At 43.1% G+C, this 25,044-nt stretch overlaps 1 protein-coding gene, 1 long non-coding RNA gene and 2 other non-coding genes across 4 annotated transcripts in view; 3 read left to right on the top strand and 1 right to left on the bottom strand.

Annotated features, from left to right (window-relative positions):
- The first annotated feature begins 1,710 nt into the window (after positions 1-1,710).
- Positions 1,711-4,815, top strand: LOC112120620. Its single transcript, XR_003899781.1, has 3 exons — positions 1,711-2,596; positions 3,353-3,417; positions 4,496-4,815. It is a non-coding gene; the product is annotated as an uncharacterized LOC112120620 (long non-coding RNA).
- Positions 2,751-2,882, top strand: LOC112120621. The gene has a single exon (XR_002909212.1). It is a non-coding gene; the product is annotated as a small nucleolar RNA SNORA13 (small nucleolar RNA).
- Positions 4,070-4,205, top strand: LOC112120622. Its single transcript, XR_002909213.1, has one exon. It is a non-coding gene; the product is annotated as a small nucleolar RNA SNORA13 (small nucleolar RNA).
- Positions 4,816-17,863: 13,048 nt separating the features above from the next.
- EPB41L4A (erythrocyte membrane protein band 4.1 like 4A) overlaps positions 17,864-25,044 on the bottom strand; it is a 196,211-nt gene continuing 189,030 nt past the window's right edge. The window contains exons 23-24 of the mRNA XM_024219756.2: positions 23,366-23,447; positions 17,864-19,087 (exon numbers count right to left, since the gene is read on the bottom strand). Of these exons, the coding sequence (XP_024075524.1) occupies positions 18,959-19,087; positions 23,366-23,447 (211 nt within the window). The 3' untranslated portion in view covers positions 17,864-18,958. The remainder of the gene's footprint in view (positions 19,088-23,365; positions 23,448-25,044) is intronic.

The following is a 25,044-nucleotide window of genomic DNA, read 5'->3' on the forward strand; positions in this document are numbered from 1 at the left end:
AGACCCTCCCTTGATTCCCTGCTCACCCTCAGGAGCGAGATATCTTCCATAATGATCACAGCCTGTGGAAAGTGTGGGGACAGGAATGATTATCAGGCCCCCCCTCCAGTGCTGGCTCTCCCCAAGAGCCACATGCCCAGTGTACAGCAGTGTCCGGGAAGAGTGATTTATCCTGCTCCTGCAGCTACTCACCATTTTGGGGGGTCTTGTGGCTCATGTGTGCTTGCCTGGGGTCAGCCAGTTAGTGACAAGTCTTAGCAGCAGAAGAGAAAGAGGTGCTCTGTGGGATAGCTGCCCAGAGTGCAACGCTCCGAATACTGTTGCAAGGGTGAACATGCTATTGCGCGGGCAGCTGACAGTGTGAACACACAACAGCGGTTTCCCTTCAGCGCTCTCTGAGCGGTGCTTTAACTCCCTGCGCTGTAACTCTGCCAGTGTAGACATGCCCTAAGGCAGCGCTTTACTGTGGCTGTGTAGTCGTGGCCCCAGCACTGGAGAGAGCTCTCCCGGCGCTGTAAAAAACCCACCCCCATGAGGGATGCAGCTCCCAGCGCTGGTGCACTGTCTACACTGCCACTTTACAGTGCTGAAACTTGCAGCCCTCAGGGGGGTGTTTTTTCACACCCCTGAGGGAGCAAGTTGCAGCGCTGTAAAATGGCAGTGTAGACAACGCCTAAGATTAACTCCTCTCAAGTTAGTCTAGCTTGAGTGGGAGCCCTCACACTGCAAAACAACACCTGAGCTTTACAGTGTGCTTGGTTTAATAGCACTGATTGAGCGTTTGTATTAGCAGCACATTGGTCTATACCTAAAACGTAGGTCCACCTAGCTACATTGCTCAGGCTGTGACAAATGTCCTGCCTGTAAGACATAGTTAGGTGGCCCTAACCTAACCCCCACTGTAGATCCAGCAGCGAGGTCAAGGGAAGAATTCTTTCTTCGACCTGCCTCCTGCCCGGCCTCTGCAGGGGGTGGAGTAATGGATTTACAAACCAGGCCCCTCCTTCCCAGTGGAGTTGGTACACTCTCCTCCCCTGTCTGTGTGAGGCGCTGGTACAGTCGGCCCCCTCTCCGGCGTTGGTACACGCCGCTCCTCCCTGCAGAGTGGTTTGTCCGGCTTGGGGCATGCTGGGAGCGGGGGGTGGAGTCTCTCTCTCTCAGGCGGGAAGGGAGCGGACATGGCGGGGTTGCTGCTCGGCCACTGGGCCGGTCTGTTTGGGAGCCTCGTGGTGAGCCGGCCCGGCCAGAGCCGCGGGGTTCGAGAGCACAGGCGGGTTAGCCGGCTCCGTGGTGGGGGGCGGGGCGAGGAGGTGGTTCACTCTCCAGTGCTGCGGGTTGGGGGGCGGCTGGGCCTGGCGGCGCCTAGCTCCGTGCACGAGCCCCCGCGCTCTGTGCGTCCAGCGCGCGCTCGCCTGCCCGCCGAGACTTCGCGTCCCGTGGCAGTGGCTGGCCTGGCGCGAGGCCGGCGGGGTCGGCCCATGAGGAAAAGGGAGCGGCCCGGGGACTCGCGTCTCTCGCAGCCCGGCCGCGCTGTGACCGCTCGGCCCGTCAGGCGGCCGCCCCCTCCCCCCGCAGGCCCAAGCGTGTCCGGGGCCGAACCCCCTGGTTGTCTCCGGGGTGGGGGGGCTGTTGGGTGGAAGCGGCGTGGCTGGCGGGCTGGTGCCGCTGACCCGGCCTCGGGCGGGGCGGGGGGAGCCGCTGCCGTTCGTGTGACTCGGGCGCGGGTCCCAGCGGCAATCTTCGGGCGCGTCCGCGTGGAGTTGCCACGAGCGAGTGAGGATTTTGGTACGTGCTGTCGGCCCAATGGCTGCTCAGCTCCGCGTGCTTTCCCGGGCTTCGGAGTGGTGCACGTGCATGTTTGTAACTAACGCAGGCGATGCCAAGAAAGCCCCAAACCAAAAGGTGTTTGCGCTGTGCGTGCTCGTGGTGCAAGGGGAACAGCGCCGAGTAGACTGATAAATCACACGTGCTCGACCCAGGGTTTGGGTACTTCTTAAAAATGGGACTGACTGGCCATAGCATGGTGATGCTTGGGGCAACATTTCACACACACCCCACTTCTGTGAAAGCCCTGAAAGCTATTGGGCATGTTTTTTGAGTGAGGGAACAATGATACTGCTGCTCATCTTCATCTATTCCTTGGTGTCCTGGGAGATCTGTCAAATTTTGTAGAAGACTGGGTTTTCTGCATGCATAACTCACATTCCCTAATGTGCTCAGGTTTTGGACTGGGTTTTTTACGGCACAATACACCCTTAAAATCAGCATGGCCAGCCATGGGCAGATCACACAATTTGGAGGAGGGAGGAATCCTTCCGTTTTGTAGAGCAGTCTCCATAAGGCTAGTATGAAATGTGGCTGGGTCTTCTACATAATCACTGGCTGCCAGAAGAGCCCTATGAAGCCAGTGGCATTGAGGACAAAATTTACTTGTATGCAAAATTAGTTTGACTTTAAATTGATCTGTTTAGACATTCGTTATATTTTATCTTTTTTCCTCCTGTTTTTCAGATGTAGGCAGACAATGCCTATTGATGCGCTTTGCCAAGTTGCCAAATACCACTTTACAAGAAGTTGGTATGACAGTTCCTGAATGGTATGATTATTTTTAATGGAATACCTGACATCTGTATATAATTCAAAAATTTACTTATAAATAGGTCTCTTTTGGAGGTGACCATTTGTTTATATGCCGTTAAGCTAGGTTTTGCACTGAGAAATGAAATGATCACTTTACAAATATAAATATTTGCCTTTGTGTTACCCATTCACTATCTCCCACAGTGAACGTGGTGTCAAAAAAGGCATACAAGAACTCTTGCTGAAACGGTTTTGGGAGATGGTTATGTACTTTTTCCCTCCACAATTCTGCAAGGACAGAATCTCTGTAGAAAAGTTGATGTTTGGGTGGTATGTATGAGCAGTCTTTAAGGTCAGAAGAGACTGTTATGATCATTTAGTAGTATGACCTCCTGCACATTGTAGGCCACACAACCTCACCCACCCCCACTATATCTTGCCTTCAGCGTTGTTTTTCTTGACCATTATAATAGACATTGAATTAATCTCTTGGAGCTAGCCAGAATTTTGATATATTTTGGTGAAATTTAGTTTGCTAATTGCTACTTACTAGTACCTTCAAAGGAGGTTCCTTCCTATCCAAATATAATTATAGAGCCACAAAATTGATTTTAATTGCTAGACACTTGCTGGCTTGATTTGGTGCTGTACCTAGAAGTGTTTCAGCAGTGTGCAGGGTTGCTCTTAAAACAAAAAATTCTAAGAAAATGGTGATGGATGGGGTTGGAGCAATACATGTTCATTGTACTAACTTGTATTTGTTTCTGTTCAGTGGAGAAAATTAGTCTGAATGAATAGAAGACTACAGTTTCTGTACATATGGCTTTGTATACTATGGTAAGAATGAAATGTGTTTTTTCTTTTGAATTCAGAGTCTACATTGGTTAAAGTGAAATGTTCCATTTGTATATGGGCAGAACCTTTAGGTCTTATTCCATAAACGTTGATTATTTACTTGCAGTTTGTCATGTCTATTTAAAGTTTGGTGAGAGCTCTTACTCTACAAAACTCTAAATCTGTGATATTTCTTTTGTAACAGTTAATTGGCTACTTTGCTTGTAAGGTCATGCAGAATGCTCCAGTGTCCAAGGTGGGCAAGGATGATCTAATTTTTACTGATTAAATGTTCATAAGTATCTTCCAAAACTAAAATTAGTTGCAGAATATTGGTGCAAAACGTCATAAGCTAATCAAACCTCAGGCAGTTGTCTGGCCTATTGCCCCAAAGCTAAATTGCAGCAGTCAGAAGTGAATCATAATAGCTTTTTCTAGCTTCCACTGGAAATGAAATCTTTAGTTTTCTTGTTCTTACTTAATGTTTACAAGCATGATAATCTTGCATTAAACCATTTAAATAACACTACAAATAACACGCACGTACTTTTCTTCCTATAACTTGCAGTATAACATTTTGATATTTCTTGGCTAAGACTGCAGTTTAACTGGCAAACTTTACAACTAAGCATTTTTTAAGAATATGTAGCATTCTTGCCTTTGTGTTGCCCATTCATTTTTGTTATTAATGTTTGTGGTGTCAAGAAAGGCATAAAAAAAAAGTCCTTCCGCAGCATTATTTGATGTTGGCAATTAATCTCTCCCATGATTCTGCTGTATAAGGGACAGTTTTGTGACTCAGCTTCTATCGTAACTAAATTTAGAATAGTGCTTGTAGTTAAAATAGGATCTGAAGTCCTGCATAATGGAGCAAGGAACTTGGTTTAGGAATTAACCTCTGAAGATGTTCCTATACATGTAGATACTTAGAAAAAATGGCTTCACAAAGTCAGGTTTTGTTTCAGCTTTGAAACAGTTAAGTCTCTGCAAAGGCATTTTCAACCACCCTAGATGATCTTGCAGATTGCTAAAGAATAATTCATAAACATATCTCATCTGATACTCAATATTTTTTTTTCAGTAAAGATTTCTACAGCTCAAGTTCGGCAGCATTTCTTCCACCAGAAGAATGTTCTGGAAGAAATATACAGGAAGATGAGTTTTTAAAAGATGGAATTTGGAAATCTGTAAATCATGGTAACATATTACTAGTATGTTCACAAGAAGACTCAAATAGCTTTTAACTATATGCGGCAGTGGTGGGGGAATGGTCTTGGGTACTAAAAAATAAAGACTATATATTTATTTTTAATTGCTGCATTTGTTGAATTTTTTTAAGTACCAGCTTCTCAGTTAACTAAAATCAGTTGTTATACTGTGGTAATAAAATATCGATCCTGATTTACCAGTACATCTGTATTTGTTTGGGGTGAATGTTAGTCCATTAATATTGAACCAGAATAACTAACAAATGGTGATCGTTATTGCCAAGTGTGTATGGGAAACTTTTTAACACTTGAAGTGACTGGAAGTACTTTGGTTTTGATAGTGTGAGGAAATATAAATTGTTTATTCAGCTGTTTCTTTTGAAAATCTTCACTTTCCAAGTTGCATTGCCTATAAAGCTTAATTGCATTTATACACATTCAAGCTTTACTTCAATGTAAAGATCAGTGTGTCTTTCAGCATCAGTCATAGGCTGTAAACTATACCTTCATCTATAAAAAGTAGAATCAAATACACAAGGCAGAAGTTAGTGTAGAAATGATATCCAAATATGTCATTTCCTTAACTTTGATCAACAAGGGAACTCTGCACAGAGGCTTAGGCCTTGTCTATGCTACACAGTTTTGTCAACAGAACAGTGAAGGTGTACACACTGAAATGCTCCTCCTGCTGATATAACTCCCGTTATGCCAACATAATAAAACTACCTTGATGAGCATCGTAGAGCTTTTTGCAACGTAGTTAGAACAACTCAGCCTCAGTGGAGATGCCCTAATTGGCCTCCAGCAGGTGTCCCACAATGCCCATGACTGCTCTGGTCAGCAGTTTGAACTCTGCAGTCCTGAAGGTACACAGGTATGTACCCTCCCCAAACTCCCCATCTGCATTCCTCATGTGTTCCTGGTCCCTCTCAGTACTCCGTGCGCTCCACACCTAGGGACTGGCTTCTCAACGAAAGCTGGAGTTACACCCAGCTGTGAGAGCGCTAACCGTGAGACTGACCAAAAGTTTGAGTTTTATCTGGTTATTAAACTCCAGTCTATTTGTGACATAGATACATACATACATCCTCAGTGCTAACATTGAAACACAGTGGCTATAGGTAGGATTTGCTTAGTACAGTTAATGCTCAGGAAGCAAGCACTACAGCAGTAATTCAAGCTGGCACACAAACATTGCCTGGCTGACTGCATCATATAAACTCACATTACTGGGACTCTGTCAAAATGCTCCTTCAAAGCCTCCTTGACTCAAATAGCCTCCCACTGTGCCCCTCTAATTGCCCTTCTATCTGGCTGCTCAAACTCAGCTGATTAGCCTAAGCTGTCCACCCCAGGGAAACTCTTTTCCCCTTTGATTTGCAAATATTATGCAGAGTACAGCAGGCCACGATGACCATTGGAGTATTTTCCTCATTTAGGTCTAACCTAACAGGATAGCGCCATTGTTCTTTTAATCGTCCGAAGGCACATTCAGTGGTCATTTGGCACCTGTTGAAACACTTCTTGCTGCAAGGCTTCATGAGCCATGGGAGCAAGGGGTAGGCAGGGTCTCTAAGGATTACTTTGGGCATTTCTGCATCCCCCATTGGAATCTTCAGGTTTGGAAAGAAAGTCCCAGCATGCAGCTTTCTATACAGTCCAGTGTGTTCCTAAAGATGTGTGCATCATGCACCTTTCCTGACCACCCTGCCTTTGTCACTGAAACAGCCCCCATAATCCACTAGCATCTGCAAGACCATGGAGAAGTAGCCCTTTCGGTTGATGTACTCTGCCTCCATGAGGAGTGAGCCAGCTTTCATGAGGGACAGGCACCACATCGCAGCCCAGCTCTCCGTCACCAAGGAGAGAGAGACATTTTCACATCTCCATACTCCTGGGCAACAGAGTTCTGGTTTGTGGTGGGGCAGGTACACTATCAGTTCGCAGTATTGCTTTTTGGCCTGTCAGCGGCCCCCTTGAGAAAACGAAGAGTACTAGTGTATCCCTGCCTCAACAACTGGCTGGTCAGAGGTCGGTCCAGTGCTCAGGTGGAAGAGCATATTCAATCAATACTGTCAACCTTTTTGATGCTAGGCCTGTTGAACACACAAGTCGAACTTTGCCCCCATTCAAAGAATAGGAGTTCACAGGTGCAGTTCTCTACTCAGTCCAGGCCAAAGCCTTCTTACCAGAAGCCAGATTCTAGACACTCTGCTCAATCATAGCCTCAGAAAACATCCCACCACCACTGCGAGGACCTGCCTGAAGCTCCTGAGGCAAGTGGCATTGTGTACATGTGAGGCTGCGACTCAGACCGCTTCGGGCCTGGCTTGTGACAGTGTACCAACCAGGCTGGGACTGCTTGGACAGAGTGGTCACACTTCTCCCTTCAGTGATCGACTCTCTTATGGTGGTTGGACCCAGGCGTGGTAAGTGCGGGCGTTCCATTCAGGAGCCTACAGCCATCAATGTCTCTAGTCACTGATGCTTCCACACTGGGATAGGGAGCTCACCTTGGGACCCTCAAGGCTCTTGCTACATATCAATGTGAGAGAACTCAGAGCGGTGCGCCTTGCTTGGCAAATGTTCCAGCCCCACCTCTAAGACAAGTGTGTGTCGATGCTTACAGACAACACGACTGATGTTCTATATCAGTGGTTCTCAAAATGTGGGTCACGACCCCAAAGTGGGTCATGACCCCATTTTAATGGGGTCACCAGGGCCAGCATTAGACTAGCTGGAACCCATGCCTGAAGCTGAAGCCTGAGCTCCACCCCTGCCTGGGGCAATGGAGCTGTGGCTGCTGTCCCCCCTCCCTGCAGCTGGGGTGGCAGGGCTTGGCCTGCTGCCCCCTTACCCCTCCCCACCCCCCCAGGGTCATGTAGTAACTTTGTCAGAAGAGGGGTCGTGCTGCAATGAAGTTTGAGAACCCCTGTTCTATAGCAAGAGACGGTGGAGCATGCTCCTTTCATCTATGCCAGGAAGCCTGTGGGAGTTCTGCATAACCTACTCAATCTACCTCAAGGCTTTCTACTTTCCAGAGGCCCAGAATGGGTTAGCGCCTTATCTCAGCAGGTCCTTCGCCAAACATGAATGGTCCATTCACCCGGATGTTGTGAGGGACATTTTCCAGAGGTGGGGAACTCCCCAGATAGACTTGTTTGCAACAAAACACAACAGGAAGTGTCTACAGTTCTGCTCCTTTCAGAATCCCAGTCTGAGCTTGCTCGCAGATGCGTTCCTTCTGCCCTAGAAGGACCATCTTTTCTATGCATTCCCACCCATTCTGCTCATACACAAGGTCCTGCTGAAGGTCAAGGGGGGTAGGGAGTGAGCATGATCCTGATAGCACCAGCCTGGCTGTACCAACATTGGTCCACCACCCTCCTGGAGCTCTCAGTTGGAAAACCAATCACCCTACCACTGCTTCCAGACTAGATCTCCCAGGAACACGGCTGTCTCCTTCATCCGAACCTTGAGTCCTTCCATCTGATGGCCTAGAAGCTGCATGGCTGAACCCTTCGGAATTAGTGTGCTCAAGCCCGGTTCAGGAGGTTCTGTTTGGGAGCAGAAAGCCATCCACTAGGGTGACATACCTGGTAAAATGGAATAGGTTTTCAATCTGGGTAGGGCAGAAGGGGATCTTACCCACTCGAACATCCATACCGTGTATTCTGGACTATTTGTTACATCTAAAAGACCAAGGGCTGTGGGTGTCTTGGATTAGGGTGCACCTGACAGCTAGTTCCGCGTTCCATCCGGGCGTGAGCAGTAAGTCCTTCTTTGCTAACGCGCATTGTAGCCGTTTTCTGAAAGGACTGGACAGGCTCTACCTGCAGGTGAGACAGTCTATCTCGCCTTGGGACCTTAACTTGGTTTTCTCAAGACTCACAGGGATACCATTCGAACCCTTGATGACATGCTCTTTGCTTTGCTTGTCGTGGAAAGTGGCCTTCCTTGTAGCCATTACCTCAACCAGGAGGGTCTCAGAAATCAGGGCCCTTACTTCAGAATCACCCTACACGGTCTTCTTCAAGGACAAGGAGCAGCTGCGCCCCCCCCCCAGCTTTCCTCCCAAAGGTGGTGTCGGAGTTCCACAACCATCTATGACATTTTTCTTCCCATCTTGTTCCCAAAGCCACATGCCAATAGCCAGGAGCAGAGGCTCCACTCATTAGATGTCAGGCAGGCGCTGGCCTTCTGCATAGATGGGACCAGATCGTTTAGGAAGATTTCTCAGCTCTTCGTGGCAGACAGGATAAAGGGCCTCCCAGTCTTGGCCCAAAGAATTTCTTCATGGATTACTTGTATTCACACGTGCTATGACCTGGCAAGTCCCTGCTCTGGCACTGATGGCACATTTCACGGGGGCCTTCTGCGGCATTCGTGGCAAAGGTTTCCGTCAAGGATATCTGTAGAGCAGTGACATGGTCTTTAGTCCACACCTTCACACCCCACTACGCCATCACACAGCAGGCTAGAGATGATGGTGGTTTTGGCAGAGCAGTGCTACACTCCATTTGTCATTGAACTCTGAACCCACCTCCTACATCTGCTTGAGAGTCACCTACACAGGAATGGAAATCAGCAAGCACTCAAAGAAGAAAAAACCGCTAGTAACCTTTCTGTAACTGTTGTTCTTTGAGATGTGTTGCTCATGTCCATTCCAAAACCTGCCTTCCTACCCCTTTGTCGAAGTTACCGGCAAGAAGGAACTGATGGGGTGGTGGGTCGGTGGGCTCCTATATAAAGCGCCATGAGGGCGTGACTCCAGGGGGCGCCGGAGACAACCCGATGGATACCACTGAGGGAAAAACTTTCTGGCGACGGTGCACGCGGCGCACATACACCTACCTAGGAATGGACATGAGCAACATATCTCGAAGAACAACAATTACGGAAAGGTTAGTAACCATTTTTTCTGGTGTCCTTGCGCCGCAGTGCTGACATGAGCTCTTCACACAGTTCCAGGAAGGTGGATTTGCACATCCAAAAGTTCTGCAGCCACTGCTCGTCATCCCATACATGCATCACGATGTGATCCCACCACTCAGTGCTCGTTTCCCGAGCCCAGGACCGATGGTCCACCATGGCTTTTTCGAATAGGGGCCGCTAAAAGAGTTTTGAGAGGGAGTTCTCCAGGTGAAGGTGGAGCAAATGGGGTAAGTGGCTGTCTGTAGTGTGCGTTTGTGTTTGGGGGTTACGTGCTGTGTGCTGAGCTTGTGTTTGTCTGTGTGTTTGTTTGTTTGTTTGGACCGTGTGCTGTGGCCAGTAGTTGGAAGCTGTGAGCTTGTAAACAAGTTTTGAAATCTAGAAGCCTCTGTTCATTAGCTGAGCCTTAGTCAGGGGGTGGGGCTAACAGGAAGGCCAGGGCTTTATAAAGCAGTGAGCAAGCAACCAGGGAGCTTTGCGAACGGGCCGCTAAGAGGGAGTTTCGAGAGGGAGTTTGGAAGGGGGGTGGGAAGGGGATGAAATACACTTGCCATTCTTTAAAACCTTTAAACTAAACTATAATCAAAACTTCTTGATTTAAACAAAAACCGTCTCATTAACGTAGGTAGCTGTGGGAGAGAATGCAGGCAGAAGCCCAGCAGCAGAGTGGGGGCTATCCTGTTTACTGTGCTCAGTGTAGCATGTATGATTGCCTGCCCTGTGGGCGGGTGGCATATGTGTGCATTCGGTGCAAGGAGCGTACGGGCTTTGGAGGCCAGGGTGGTGGAACTGGAGGAGCTAAGGGAGGCAGAGAGGTATGTTGATGAGGCTATCCAGGACACTGTAGATTTGTACCACCCCTGCGCTGTTAAGGAGGATGAAAGGCTCAGGGAAGGAGATCAGCCAACGGGAGCAGAGGGAAACCATCCCATAGTTGGGACCCTCCTTCCAGATGATGTTGGGGTATCCTCTCATATTGAGGTTACCTCTCCAGGGGAGGGAACTCCAGTCATTAGGAAAAGGCAGGTGTTAGTAATGGGAGATTCGATCATTAGAAACATAGATAGCTGGGTTTGTGATGATTGGGAGAACCATATGGTGACTTGCCTGCCTAGTGTGAAGGTTGCAGATCTCTTGAGGCATCTACATAGACTTATGTGTAGTGCTGTGGAGGAGCCGGTGGTCGTGGTACATGTAGGTACTAATGACATAGGGAAGGGTAGGAGAGACGTCCTGGAGGCCAAATTTAGGCTGCTAGGAAAGAGACCAAAATCCATGACCTCTATGGTGGCATTCTCAGAAATGCTTCCAGTTCCACGCGCAAGGCCAGGTAGGCAGGCAGAGTTTCAATGCATGGATGAAACGATGGTGTAGAGAGGAGGGGTTTAGCTTTATTAGGAACTGGGGAAACTTTTGGGATGGGGGAGCCTATACAGGAAGGAGGGGCTCCACCTAAACCAAAGTGTATCCAGACTGCTGGCACTTAACATTAAAAAGGTTGCAGAGCAGTTTTTAAACTAAGAGTTAGGGGAAAGCTGCTGCAGAGGAGCACGTGGATTGGACAGAGACTTCTCTTAGAGGAGAGTCTATTTTCTAGGTTTTAGTCAGGAGGAGAGGATGAAAGAGGATAAAGTATGGGCCAGATCAGACGAGAAACATTAACATAAAAAAGAATCTGACACATCAGAAAAGGCGGATAAATAAACAGTGACAAGTTTTTAAAGTGCTTGTACACAAATGCTAGAAGTCTAAATAATAAGATGGGTGAACTAGAGTGCCTTGTGTTAAAGGAGGATATTGATATAATAGGCATCACAGAAACCTGGTGGAGTGAGGACAATCAATGGGACACGATCATTCTGGTGTACAAAATATATCAGAAGGACAGAACAGGTCATGCGGGGGGTAGGGAGGGAGTGGCACTATATGTGAAAGAAAATGTAGAATCAAATGAAGTCATCTTAAATGAATCCACATGTTCCATAGAATCTCTATGGATAGTAATTCCATGCTCTAATAAGAATATAACAGTAGGGATCTATTATCGACCACCTGGCCAAGACAGTGATAGTGATGATGAAATGCTAAGGGAGATTAGAGAGGCTATCAAAATAAAGAACTCAATAGTAGTGGTCGATTTCAATTATCCCCATATTGAGTGGCTACATGTCACCTCAGGATGAAATGCAGAGACAAAATTTCTCGATACTTTAAATGACTGCTTTTTGGAGCAGCTGGTACAGGAACCCACAAGGGGAGATGCAATTCTCGATTTAGTCCTGAGTGGAGCGCAGGATCTGGTCCAAGAGGTAACCGCTCGGAAATAGTGACCATAATAATATACATTTAACATTCCTGTGGTGGGAAGAACACCTCAACAGCCCAACACTGTGGCATTTAATTTCAGAAAGGGAAACTGCAAAAATGAGGAGGTTAGTTAAACAGAAATTAAAAGGTACAGTGATTAGAGTGAAATCCCTGCAAGCTGCATGGACACTTTTCAAAGACACCATAATAGAGGCCCAACTTAAATGTATAACCCAAATTAAAAAACAGTAAAAGAACTAAAAAAGAGCCACTGTGGCTTAACAACCATGTAAAAGAAGCAGTGAGAGATAAAAAGTCACTGTTATAAGGGAAATAAAAACATATTTTTTGTATTTAGCTATACTTAAAATCATCATTCAGATTGCTACATTGTGAGGACTCAGGTATAAAACCCATTTAGCAAAGTCACTAATTGCTTGTAATGGTGATAATTTCCCTAGTGCCTCTTCACTGTTCTTCAAATTGTGGAAAATCTCTTCCTTTCAATTCTCTAGGGGAAGGCAATTGCCTAATCTGTTCTAAGTGGGTACTTATACGTCCCCACAATAGTGGGTGGGGTTACTAGCAAGAAAGAAGGGAGGAAAAAGGAGAACATGCCTGTTGTTTTCAATTACAGCTGGGCTTACGGGGCATCAGTTTTTTGGTCTGCCTTATCGGGAGTTGTTTGAAGTTATTTTACACTGGTTTAATTTTCTGATCCTGCCCCAAGATGTCACAAACTCTTGTGTGATTCTCTAGTGATGACTCGAGCTTCTCTGATAATCCTGAACATTTAAGTATAGAAAGGAAAGCCTGTGTTTTTCATTAAGGTCAAGCACACAATGAACAGGCAAGTAATTTACATTGAGCAGAATATAGATTGAATTTCTGAAATAGCTTGACTACCAGTCCTGACCAGCCCAAGCATTCTTAGCATAGCTATTGAGTGGATTATAGTATTGTTTGGCAGGTTATGTATATGTAGAGTTGAAAAGTGTCACTATTGTACATTAATCAGAGGAGAAGGATACCATACAGTAATCTATCAGATTGCATTATATTTCTTCATATTCTTACAAGAACTGAAGCACATGGAAATGTTTGTGTGGAAGGGAGGTGATTTCCTTTCACTGTATGAGCTATTCAGGAAACAGATGTAGGAAGGAATTAGGGGCCAGAGACTTAAGGAGATGTGTGTCCTTGATTTACAAAAGAAAGCCAGGCAGCTTGATTTATGAAAAATCACATATTTTAGACCATTCTTTTTGCATTGGGAAGATAGTTTGATGCTTGTCAGTGTTTAAGCAATGGAAACTTCATTCTAAGAGTGTAAGAACACTTACTGGCACCACTTTCAGCTACCGTGGAATACATATTCTCTGGTGAAGTTATATCCCCAAGTTGATTTTTAGTTGGCATTACACAGATGTTACCATCAAATTAGTCATTGATTTTCTTCTCATGTCGTGCAAATAATATACGCAACGTGCAAACACAAAATTTACACTAAAATTTAACAGTTTTACTTGATTTTAAATAACCTGGACATAAGTTTTGACACTGCCACCTTATCAACTCAATTTAAAATAAAGCACACGCTGTTTCATGGATAATTTTTAACTTTGTGTACATACAGTATATACTTTACAGTCAGATCTGAGATCTTGCATGTATTTTAAAACAGCCATCTTTATAATTAGCTTTATAGTAAAAGTTATCCTGAAATCATGAGGGAGTTAAAATTCACTCCATCTTGATTTGCATCTGAGTTCAACTGTACAGAGATGGTTGGCTTGTTTGGACACTGAACAGAAAAAATGATGTAATGTTTTTGGGGCCAAGAGCCCAACAGTACAAAGAGATTAGCCTAAATAAGAGTTGCAGATTAAGAATCTGAATAAGAGCTACATGGATATACAGAGGGGCACACTAACAGTAGTTCTCAGTGACAACACTAGCTACTGAGTTAGATCAACATAGGAAATGCAGCAGAATTCTACTTAGGGTGAAGAGCACTATTTAGTGGTCAGAACATATGACTTGTCACGTGGCATACTCTGAAGAAGCAAGGTCAGTGTTAAAGTGATGGATGAACATGAGCAATAGATGGTGTATAGGTGGTACAATGCATAGCGCTTTTCATCTGTAGATCTCAAAGCACTTTACGTGGGAGGAACATTGTCCCCATTTTACAGATGGGGAAATTGAGGCACAGAGTTGAAGTGATTTGCCCAAGGTCACCTAGGCCAGTGGCTGAGCCGGGAGTAGAACCCAGGTCTTGAGTCCCATCCAAGTACTCCATTAACTAGGCCTACATATAGTATACATAGGCTTGGAAAGATTAGATTTTTTATAGGGAAATGTCAGTAAATGTCAATTTCACTACACACACACAAACCGACAAAAAATATTTCCATCAATAATAATCAAAATGTACAGCTAGGCAAAGCAAGAAAAATGCTTCTGAGAACTTATTAGAGTTTGATTTTAGGGTATTTACTTTGTATATTTTGACATGTGAAACTGACAATTTGTTTTAATGGTTTATAAAATAGCTTTAACTTTTTGAATCTCAATGTCTGCTATCATTAAATATCCTCACCATCCCCATAATTTTCCATAACCGTGAAAATTTAAAATACAAATAGGGAAAATGCATAAAATAATCGATATTATCTGTTAAAGTTATAAAAAAATAAAATCAAATTCTGCCAAGCTTAAATATACAGCAGCAACACAGTAAGTGGTTCTGGTGATAAGCACCTTTGAAAGGTCCTGTTTGTTAAAGGATGTTATTTAACTAAATGGGCATTTTCTTCAAATGATCTGATGTAAAGCAACTTAAATCCAAGTGACTATAGTTACTCATTAGTATGGAGAATTTTTACCTTGTGTTATATAATAAGAGGATACAGTGCTACTACTATGGTCTCTGCTTGCTTCTGGCAGTCAGAACAAGTGTTTGATTTTTCAGTTTATATGTTTGAATAAATGAATTATTTTCAGTTTAACCATTATTTGTATATAATTCTTATTCTTTTTTCCCCAATATGTAGACAAAATTGCACTGTGTCTAATCATGCTAACTCTAGGAAAAAGTAGTATTTGTCATTAAGAACTGAACCTTCTAATTGGAAATAAGATCAGTAGTTTAAATCCAGGACCTCTACCTTAGCTTTCTCTCTTATTCTATTCACTAAGCTGTTTCAATGTGGAATTAGTTTTTCAATGTGTGAATGAGAAAAGAGGTTTGAGAATATGAGGTTAAGTATATTAGTCCTCGAGGAATGGATGGTTTCCTCTTTATCCAAAGGGGAAAAGACTGCCAGCACATAAAGTTAGCTAGGTTTTAAAGGATTATTTAAAATAAGCTATGACTAAGATGGCAGCTAATGAGAAGTAAACAAGGTACACATTAAAACCTGCTAGGTACATTAGAAGTACAGTTGAAACAATCTTCAGTCAAAGATGAGGTACATAATAAAATGCACACCTTATAAATGAGAATACAGCTACCAAGAAGCATAAATGAAAAAATGGTGAAGCCAGAAAGCCTAGCATTTCTGACACATCGTGGAATAAATGAAATACCACAATTTCTTGCTGTGAGTACTTAGAAACTATACAAAACCCATAAACTACACTAGACAGGAAAGAGAGCTTAGGTCAAATGTGTGGGAATAGCTTTGTACATACAGAATGCCATAGACTGTGAAGAGTGCCACGATGTGAAATCTGTGCAGATACAAAATTCAGGTCATAAAAGTACAAGTACTGTATAGTAATAGGGATGTTTTACCAGATTATATCTCAGTAAAGAAGTCAGAATGTTGAGAAACATCAGGGAAGTAACAAAATACCAGTAATAATGGGCAATGAATAAACATCACTGCAAACACATTGTGGAGAATTGCTCCTCGGAACAGCTTATGCTTGAACAAACAGAGGCGGGGTGCATCTTGATTTACAGAACATTCCTGAATCAATTTCTGTGTGTTACTCAGGATTAAGTATGGTTAGTCATAACATAATTTTGATATCCTTGGGAGCATTCCAAGAGGTGGTACTATGACACAAAACTTCAGTAAGGGGGATTTTTTTGTAATGTAGTTCTTTAGATTCATCAGAAAAGTAGTATGCTGACAGTGGTATTGGGTCCTGTAGGCCATCAGAGTGTAAAAGAGAACAATGATTGTCTCCATCTGTATTGTCAAAGAAGCAGATTGCAACAGTGAGAGATCTTGTTAAACAGCCCTTAAAAACAGTTTGACCAAATAAAAACAGTTTGACCAAACACCGTAAACAAAGCTGAGCCACGTTTAAAAATGTTTTAGCCCAATTCTGTGTGAGTGCCAGTCTAAATGAGGTTCAAAGAGCATAAAGAAACTGCAGGGAAACTAAATAGTGCTTTTATATTAGTCTTCACCACAAAGGAAGAGAGCATATTTAGAGCCCTGGGAAATTATTATTTTTATAACTTTGCAGGGTTTTGGGGGAATTTCATTTTACTGTGGGAGGCCTGGAAAGGAGGGGGGGGGGAATTGCAGAGAGAGCCTGCCCTGCAGCTGGTGGCTCCTTTCCTGCTGGGTGGGCCCAACTCTCTGCTCTGGGCATTGTGCCCTGGCCACCTAGGGTCACATCACCACTTAGGTTTGGCCTGGCTGCCCCTCTGATGGTGCGGAGGAGAGGGCAGCCACTGAGCCAAATGGCAGTGAGTCAAACCGCAGGTCACAACGCCCGGAGTGGGAGGGCTGGGTCCAGTCCCACAGGACAGTTACCACCGCTGCAGGATTTTCCATTTTTATTTTACAGGCTGTTTTTTGTTTTATTTTTTTGTTATTTCGCACTTGCAAAAAAATACTGGGCACTGGTAATATTTATCCCAGGATTACTGTACATGGGTAGTGAAGGTGAAGCAATGTCAAAAATAGAAATACTGGGGGGAAAATTAGTAGCAGATTTGACTGAAATTCTATGGAGGTAGGGATTTAGTACCTACCACAGGGTGAGTCTGATTCTCATTAGGATTGGCACAATACAAACAATACTGTACTAGATGGCATTCATCATTCTAAAGGACCTAAGAATGAAGAATCTACAAATATTAAATCTGGTCAGAAAAGAGAATCTTCTCCTCCCTTCCCCCCTGGCCCCTGAAAGTTTCCACTTTGGGCCAAAATATTTTGCTGAAAGATAACAACATTTCTAATTCAAACTGATGCCACAATGCATTGCACCAGGAATTGTAGTTTACGTGCTTTGTACTCCCATTGTCCTCTGGGGCAGGCTTTCTGGCTGGACTATATTTCCCATGATGCACCACTCACTCTCCTCTTGGTGAATGGAGAAGACATACTATGGGAGTCTGTGTACCTCGAAAGCTTGTCTCTTTCACCCACAGAAGTTAGTCCAGTAAAAGATATTACCTCATCCACCTTGTCTCTTGACAAATTAGTCTTTCCCAAGCCTTCTGATGAAGTCCCTCTCAAGAGGTGCTTGAGGAAACTTGGTAAGTGCAGGATAAGAGGTAAATGCCTGTTATAGATTAAAAACTGATTTAAACAATAGCATAGAAAAGTAGGGCTAAAATAGTCATTTATCAGTATGGAAGAGTAGACTCTGAGCAAACAGTAGTAGAACAAGTAGTGTACAATGTGGTTAGTCAACTTCTGCCAGACTGTTGTTAGTGGGGTGGCAAATATATACTCAGTACAAAATTACTTACAGGCCTGGGAAGGATTTTGCTTGACTCCATACCAGCCTAGCTGACACAGGAAACTGGTTAGCACAATAGTAGATGAAATTCAATGTTGACAAGTGCAAGGTAAACCACATTCAAAGAAGCAATGATGGGTTCTAAATTAGACGTAACCTCTCAGCAGAAGATCCAGGCATCAGTGCGAACAGCTCATTGAAGATAATATGCTTAACATGTAACAGCAGTCAAAAAAGCAAGTAAGCTGTTACACTGTTTTACAAAGTAAATATAGAGTAAAAGATAATTCAATGATATTGTCTTCACTTTGCATATTGCAATCAGTTTTGGTCATCTTATCTCAGAAATGAGTGAGCAGAAGAAACGGTCCAGAGAAGGACACTACAAATGATTAGAATTATTGGGGGATTTCATATGAGAAGAGCTTAAAAAGACTAGATCAATGAAGCCTGCACCAAAGAACCAACTGTTAGCCAACCCATCTTAAGTAGCCACTTTGAACTGTTTCCAAGGTTTATAGTACAATTTTGTCCAGCCAGCATTTATAGTCTGTGTGTACTAGGCAGTCTTATTACACTGGCCCCTGGGCCATTCAAGACATTTTTCACTGTAGTTTTCAATGGACAAAATTAAGAGATGTGGTAGGGGTATATAAAATAATCAGTAGTACAGAGAAGGCTAATCAAGTACTGTCACAATACAATAAGATATTTAAAATTAAAAGGCAACGCATTTAAAATTGGTGAAAGGAAATCCATTTTTACATGACACTCAATGCCACAAGATACGATTGTGGCAATTATCTAAACATGGACTCAACATTTGTATGAACAAGAACAGTGTCTGCAGTTGCATTAGGCTAAAATAAACATAAGAGCTATTATGCTTCAGCGTATAAACTGATCATCATATGGAGTCAGGAAGACATTTCCTCACTATTATATAGTATTGCACAATTGGCCAAGTGTATTATGAGGGTTTTACCGCTTCCTCTGAAACATCTGGTCTTGGCCTCTTGGAAACAGCCAATTGAATGAATTAGACCAAGGTCTGATCTGTCATGACAATTCCTCTGTTCCTCTTTTGAAAATACAGTATCTGGCAATTGTTGAATTGTAGTAACACTTTCCCTTCCAACTGTCTAACCAGTCAACTTCTTTGCAATCACGTAAGCAACTGTAACCAGTGATGAAAACAGTGATTGCCCTTCAGAGCAAGCAGGTTGGAGTTTTAAATTTAAGAAAATTACCACCACTCCAGTTTACATTTTTCTTCTTTTCTTATGCCAAAGAAACATTTTCCAGCTAAAGAGTATCTGAACTGTTGTGTAATTCCCAATTTCAAAGGAACAGAATCCATACACCATCCTCAGTTATGGCAATCAAGTCTCTATCTTGAGGCGTGATGCATGTACAGTTTTTATTGTCTTTGCACTGTGTTTTCCATCCAGGCTGTTAGTGGATATCTGAGAGTTTTCTTCTATCAGGCTATCTTTGGACCCATTTCGCCTCTGAAGAGAACAAAGACAAATTAAAAATACACTGTTGAAAATATAATGAAAAATTAAAATATTACTTCCTTCATCTCTTCCTTTGCTACAGGCTTAGCCTCAATCCTGCACTGGGATCTGCTACTGTAGAGCCCCTCAGAGTCCTGTTGGAGTCAATGGAACTCCTTAAGAGCACAGGGACCAAGCGCTGGATCCTTATGCAGGACTGGGGCTTAAATATTAAAAATAGAACTGGTTGAATTATTTATAGTGTCCCTTTCAAAAATGCTATGATGTTTCTTTATACAGTGACTCCAGGAAAACAGAGCGAACTGTTACAATAGTGGCAATAATCAGATATAAATGATCCATCAACATTTAGCAGAATGGGATTGGTATTTGCTTACTTTGCAGGTGAAATGTAGGCTAAGGATGTGACAACTCTGATTCACTTACCTATACCAACATTGTGGGAGAATATTTGCATTTGATCACATACCAAAACTACTTTTCTTTTCTCTCCATTGGCCCAGGCCAGGATACTTCTACAACCCCTCCCTGTTACAGACACCCATTACATGCTTGTTCCTGCTAGCCTGACCTCTTCCCTTGCCCCTATCTGTTGTTCCTTGCCATTGTTTGGATTCATATTCTATAGTCAGCAAATACCAAGACTAAATTATTTGGTATTTGGCCAATTATTAAAAACATGCATTCGTTGGGCATTAATGACCTGACAGTGCTTGTTTAGCTGATGTGGGATACCCCAATGCTGCTAACTCCTTCCAGGACAACAGATTCAAACCAACCAGAGTGTAAACAAGACAACATAGTGAATTCCTGAGTATGCAAAAAATAAACCTGTGAAATTCTCATTATTCCTTAAGGACTCAATCATGCAAGGTTAATATTTACCCTGTGAAGAATTCATACTTATTGTTGAACTGTTCTTAATTCTTATTAAGAAAAAAATCAATCTTTTAAACATTGTTTAGCCAGACTGAGATGTAAAAAAAAACAAAAAAACCCACAAACCCCACTGTGATGCTAGCAGGCCAGGTGCCAGCTCATGCCAAGGTCCCCATGTCTCAACTGAACAGACACATAGCTGGAATCTGTTTGGCAGTTAGTGTTTGGATCTGTGAATGCTTGTAAATTGCTGCATGCATTAATCTCACTTGTAATATCTGTATTCCATATTATAATATTGGAGTGGATGTAGTGTGAGCCTCTGTGATCATATGAATTGCCATACAGGAGAGAGACATTAATTAGTGTGAAGAGCTGCTCTTCTCATTTAGCATGACTTTCAGAATCTTGGGGAAAGTCTGAGTATTGCATTTCAACGTGCTCTGACATAGCTTCCTAATAATTTCATTTCCATAACTGACTCCATCCATTTGATGATGAAGATAGACATTTTTAGCAAGAAAAATAAATTAAGTTCTAAAAAGTGAAAAGTCAAAAACACTGTTACTGTTCACTGAACATGCTGGGCCAGAGATGCCTTCCTCATCTCTAGCAACAGCAACAAAAGCACCATAAGACACACAAAACTGAAACAAAGTCCAGTAAGAAATGATTTGCCATGGAAGCAAAAGGCTTAGTAATCCACTAAATAATCAAGCCGACTACACCTGCATGAGTGCACCCCATTTTCCAATATATGCTATCAGAGTAGCAGAGCTTTCCCTTGATTCCTAGAAATCCTGTAGCATTGCTGAAAAAAACTCCCAACAAACTGACATTGGTACAGACAGTGACTGTTAGTGGCAATCACAGAGGAAGTGGCTCCTACTTTTCTAAGGACTCGTATGTAGGTAGAAACCCACCTAGTATTTTTCCCTTGTCCACATTAATTAATTATGTACTTTAGTATCCTTTAACATTAGATTTTCATAAATAAAAATCTAGATGCTTTTTTGGACATCAGCTGCCACTTCTGAAAGGGAACACTGGGATAACATGACACATAAAAGGACCTTCCACTTCTTCAGCAAGATCTCAGATCTCAGAATGCTTTACAAAAAAAATCATGAAATAAACCTGAACACATCCAGTAAAGAAGGTAATTAGCCCCATTTTAGATGGGGAAACTGAGGCTGAAAGTCATGCTCCAGGTCACATAACAAGCCTTTGGCAGAGAAAAGAAACCACAACTGGTTTTACTCTGGCATTTTAACCATTAGGCCACACTTCCTCTCATAGTGATCACACTGTTCAGAGTAACACTGATACAACCAACACCATCAAAGCAAACTGTACTTTGCAGTGAGACACTTAGTGAAATGACTTTTAGAAGTACCAGCATTTTGAAATTGAAATCAAGAAGAAAAACAACTCTGATCTGGTAGGATAGACTGTGCCTCAGTGTCATCTTTGGGGTCCTGAGGGTGCCCTCATCACAGAACTGGGTTGGGGCACATTGGCAGGGAAGCTTTAGTACTTTTGCATGCAGCTTGGGAGAGGACCACAATCATCACTGCCCCAAGTCTGCCAATTCACTTTCACATGAGGGAAAACAGAAAGAAAGAAAAACCCACAAGTTCTTCCTGTGGTAAGAGTTTGTTCTGGACATTCAGGAAGTTAAAATAATTTTAACCTTTTAGAGTGTATTTAAGATGTTTACATCACAACCACCACATATAGACCTTCCTCTGAAAGCAACTACTGTCTCCATATAGAGAGTTTTGGCTCACATGAAGAACTGACTGGCTAATAAAAGGTGCTGCAATTCCTGGGAAGAGGGCAACTAGTGAGGTGAGGATGCACCACCTTCTCAGGTATAATACAGAGGGAAAACAATAGGAACTAAAAATACTTACTGGCTAGAGGGAGAGAGGTGTAGCAGAGTCAAAATGGCCACTTTAGGACTGCACTTGTTAATCTCTGCCAGATTTAAAGGGCTAGCTATCAGAAGAGCATGCTGGGAAAGGTTCCTTCAGAGCTATGATATCCATGTAAAATCCTAGTGGAGAGAAGGCACTGTAGTTTTTACCTCGTTGTAGCTTAGGTAGTCAAAGTAAACTTCAGATGGGTGGAATATAAGGTTGATCTTGACTAGCTACAGAGAGGTAAAAACTACAGTGCCTTCTCTCCATGAGGATTTTACGTTGAGTTACCTACCTCAATGTAAGAAACACATCTTTTTTGTAGCCTACAAAGGTGAACCCATATTAGTGAGTTCAGTGGAAATCCCAGGGGAAGAAGTTCCAACTTTCTAAGGACTAGGAATCTAGATAGAATCCTGTGTGATATTTTCCCTTGTGTGCTTGAATTAAATATGACTTTTGGTTTTCTTTTAACATTATGTTTTTATAATAAAATTCTAGATTTTTTTGGGATATCACCTGCTTCTTGTGCCTAAAGTTTACTGCCACTGTATCACAGCTGATATATGTGCAGTCTCATTTTATGACAACCTGTCTTTATAACTACTACCACCTAGGTTTTTCCCTTCTGAGTCCACCAGACCTCTCAAATGCCTATCAGCTGAAAGAGGATAGCTCTCCTCTCAGCAGTTAGAAAATAAGAGTTACAAACCTGGGACAGCAGCAAGGCACTGTGGAGTGGAGAGAAAATGTTAGTTCAAAAGTTGATTATCTCAGTGGATGCCTGGGCACATTTGCTTATTTATAGGAATTGCCCTAGTTGATCTACCTTGTATTGAGGGAGGAACAGGCTCCAAAAAGGGGAAATGTCTTCCAAATAACAGAAAGCTGGTAACTGCAGTATGGTACATTATGAAATTCAATGTATCTACATTATAAAAATGAAGTTTATCTTTAAGCAGTTACTTCTACATAATGTAAAGCTTCCTGCCAAGTCTGTTTGCTCTACTACAATTGGAAAGCAAAAGATCAAATGTTAGATGTATTTTCCCAATTAAATATTACTCAGATAATTCCACCAGGAGAACACTCTAAGCTCATAGACTTTAAGGTCAGAAGGGACCATCATGATCATCTAGTCTGACCTCCTACATATTGCAGGTCACAGAACCTCACCCACCCACTCCTGTAATAGACCCATAACCTCTGGCTGAGTTACTGAAGTCCTCAAATCATGGTTTAAAGACTTCAATTTACAGAGAATTCACCATTTACACTAGTTTAAACCTGCAAGTGATCTATGCCCTGTGCTGCAGAGGAAGGCAAAAAACAAACCCCAGGGTCTCTGCCAATCTGCCCTGGGGAAAAATTCCTTCCCAACCCCAAATATGGCAATCGGTTAGACCCTGAGCATGCGAGCAAGACCCACCAGCCAGACATTTGGTAAAGAAGCTGCACAATTACCAACCTGTTGTGAAGCTGGAATGCTGGGACCCTGAGCATCTGAGGAACGAGTCACAGGCAATGGAGGCACAAGGTCTGTTTTTGCACTGGGAAAAAAAAAATTGAGATTATACTAGTTTGATGACTATTGTGAAAGAAAAAAGAATGCACTGAACAAGCTTGCAGTTTTAAAATCCACTTGCATTTTCCCCCATAGGGTAATAACAAAGCTGGTCCTTATGATAACACTTTCATTTAAAGACAATAAACAATTACAGATCCAAAGGAGAAAACATGTTGCTTTTTCTCCTGTATTTTTTAAACATTAAGGGCAAATTCTGTGGTCTGCTAAAGGGCCATAGAAAGTCTCATTAACAGGGGAACTGGCATGGTGCTGCACTACATGCAGGTCCTCACCAGAGAAAGGCCACACAAGCAGACTCCCTTTGCGCACTTCTGGGCTGCGCTCTGTAGTGGCTCTCTGCATGACTGGGAGGTGGGGGGAGGTATACAGCTAGTAGATCTGTGGCTACACAGATGTGCTTTCTGAGACCCCTGATGAAGCAGGAGCATTACTGAGGCCTTGCACAGGGGATAGGATTTGGCTCACAGTGCTTTGTCTTTTTGGTGATAGCTACCCATATTAGTGCAGAATGTCACAGGAACACCAGATCTGCCAGCACCAAAAGGGTAAATATATTTTCCCATGATTTTTTTCTGACTTGAGAAATGAACGCATTTTTTCTGTGCGGGCCTATTCATTTACAGTGACATAAAGATAGAAACAAAGTCCATTTAGGTGACCACAAAACTTCAGCCTGGGATTGGAGTGTGATGGAGTTTAGTTAATAAAGTCTCCACTACTATAAAATAGGTAAGAAATCTGTCTACTGAAGTAACACAAAGGAACAAGTATAACAAACCAAACTGTTGTTTGCGGTGTTGTTGATCCCAGGATATGAGACAGACCAGGTGGGTGAGGTAATATCTTTATTGGACCAACTCCTGCTGGTGGAAAAAACAAGCTTTTGAGCCTCATAGAGCTGACCTGAAGAAGAGCTCTGTGTATCTCAAAATCTTGTCTCTTCCACCAACAGTTGGTCCAATAAAAGATATTACCTCACCCAGCTTGTCTAACTAGATTGCATTCCCTTGAAATGCAATTGGGAAAATCTTGCTTTTTAAGTCTCCAAGTGTATCTTGAAAATGTTTTGGAGAGGCGGGGGACAGGAGAAGAAGAGGGAGGGAATTGCAGAACAGTCCTCTTACGGGCAGAATCGCTCCCAGCAGATGTGGGTGTGGGTGGTCAGGGAAGCTCTGCACAACTTCTAGTATTGGCATGTGCCTATAAGGCACAATTGAGCTGCAAACTAGGAAACGGCCCTTAACACAGACCAGGTGGTCATCCTAAATTAACCTTTCTGCTCCAAGTGCTGAGGCATTTCTGCATGCCCACCCCCTGTCTTTTATTTAATTTCTAGGTGACATGTAAAGCACAGTCTATTCCAGTAACCTAGCACTGAAATATGATATAGGAGCCCTTTATAGGTGATGTTACCAGTTTCAGACAATGCTATCTTATTTCCCTGAATCTTCCTGTTCTTGAGATCCTAGCCACAGTGTAAGGGGGCCCTCTGGAGTGTCCTGAGGAAGACGTTCCCAAGCTGCTTGCTGCCATGCAGTAGTGCTGGGTGTCTGACAGTT

The sequence above is a fragment of the Terrapene carolina genome, unplaced genomic scaffold, assembly GCF_002925995.2.
Source record: "Terrapene carolina triunguis isolate 2854851 unplaced genomic scaffold, T_m_triunguis-2.0 Scaffold69, whole genome shotgun sequence".
NCBI lineage: Eukaryota > Metazoa > Chordata > Testudines > Emydidae > Terrapene > Terrapene triunguis.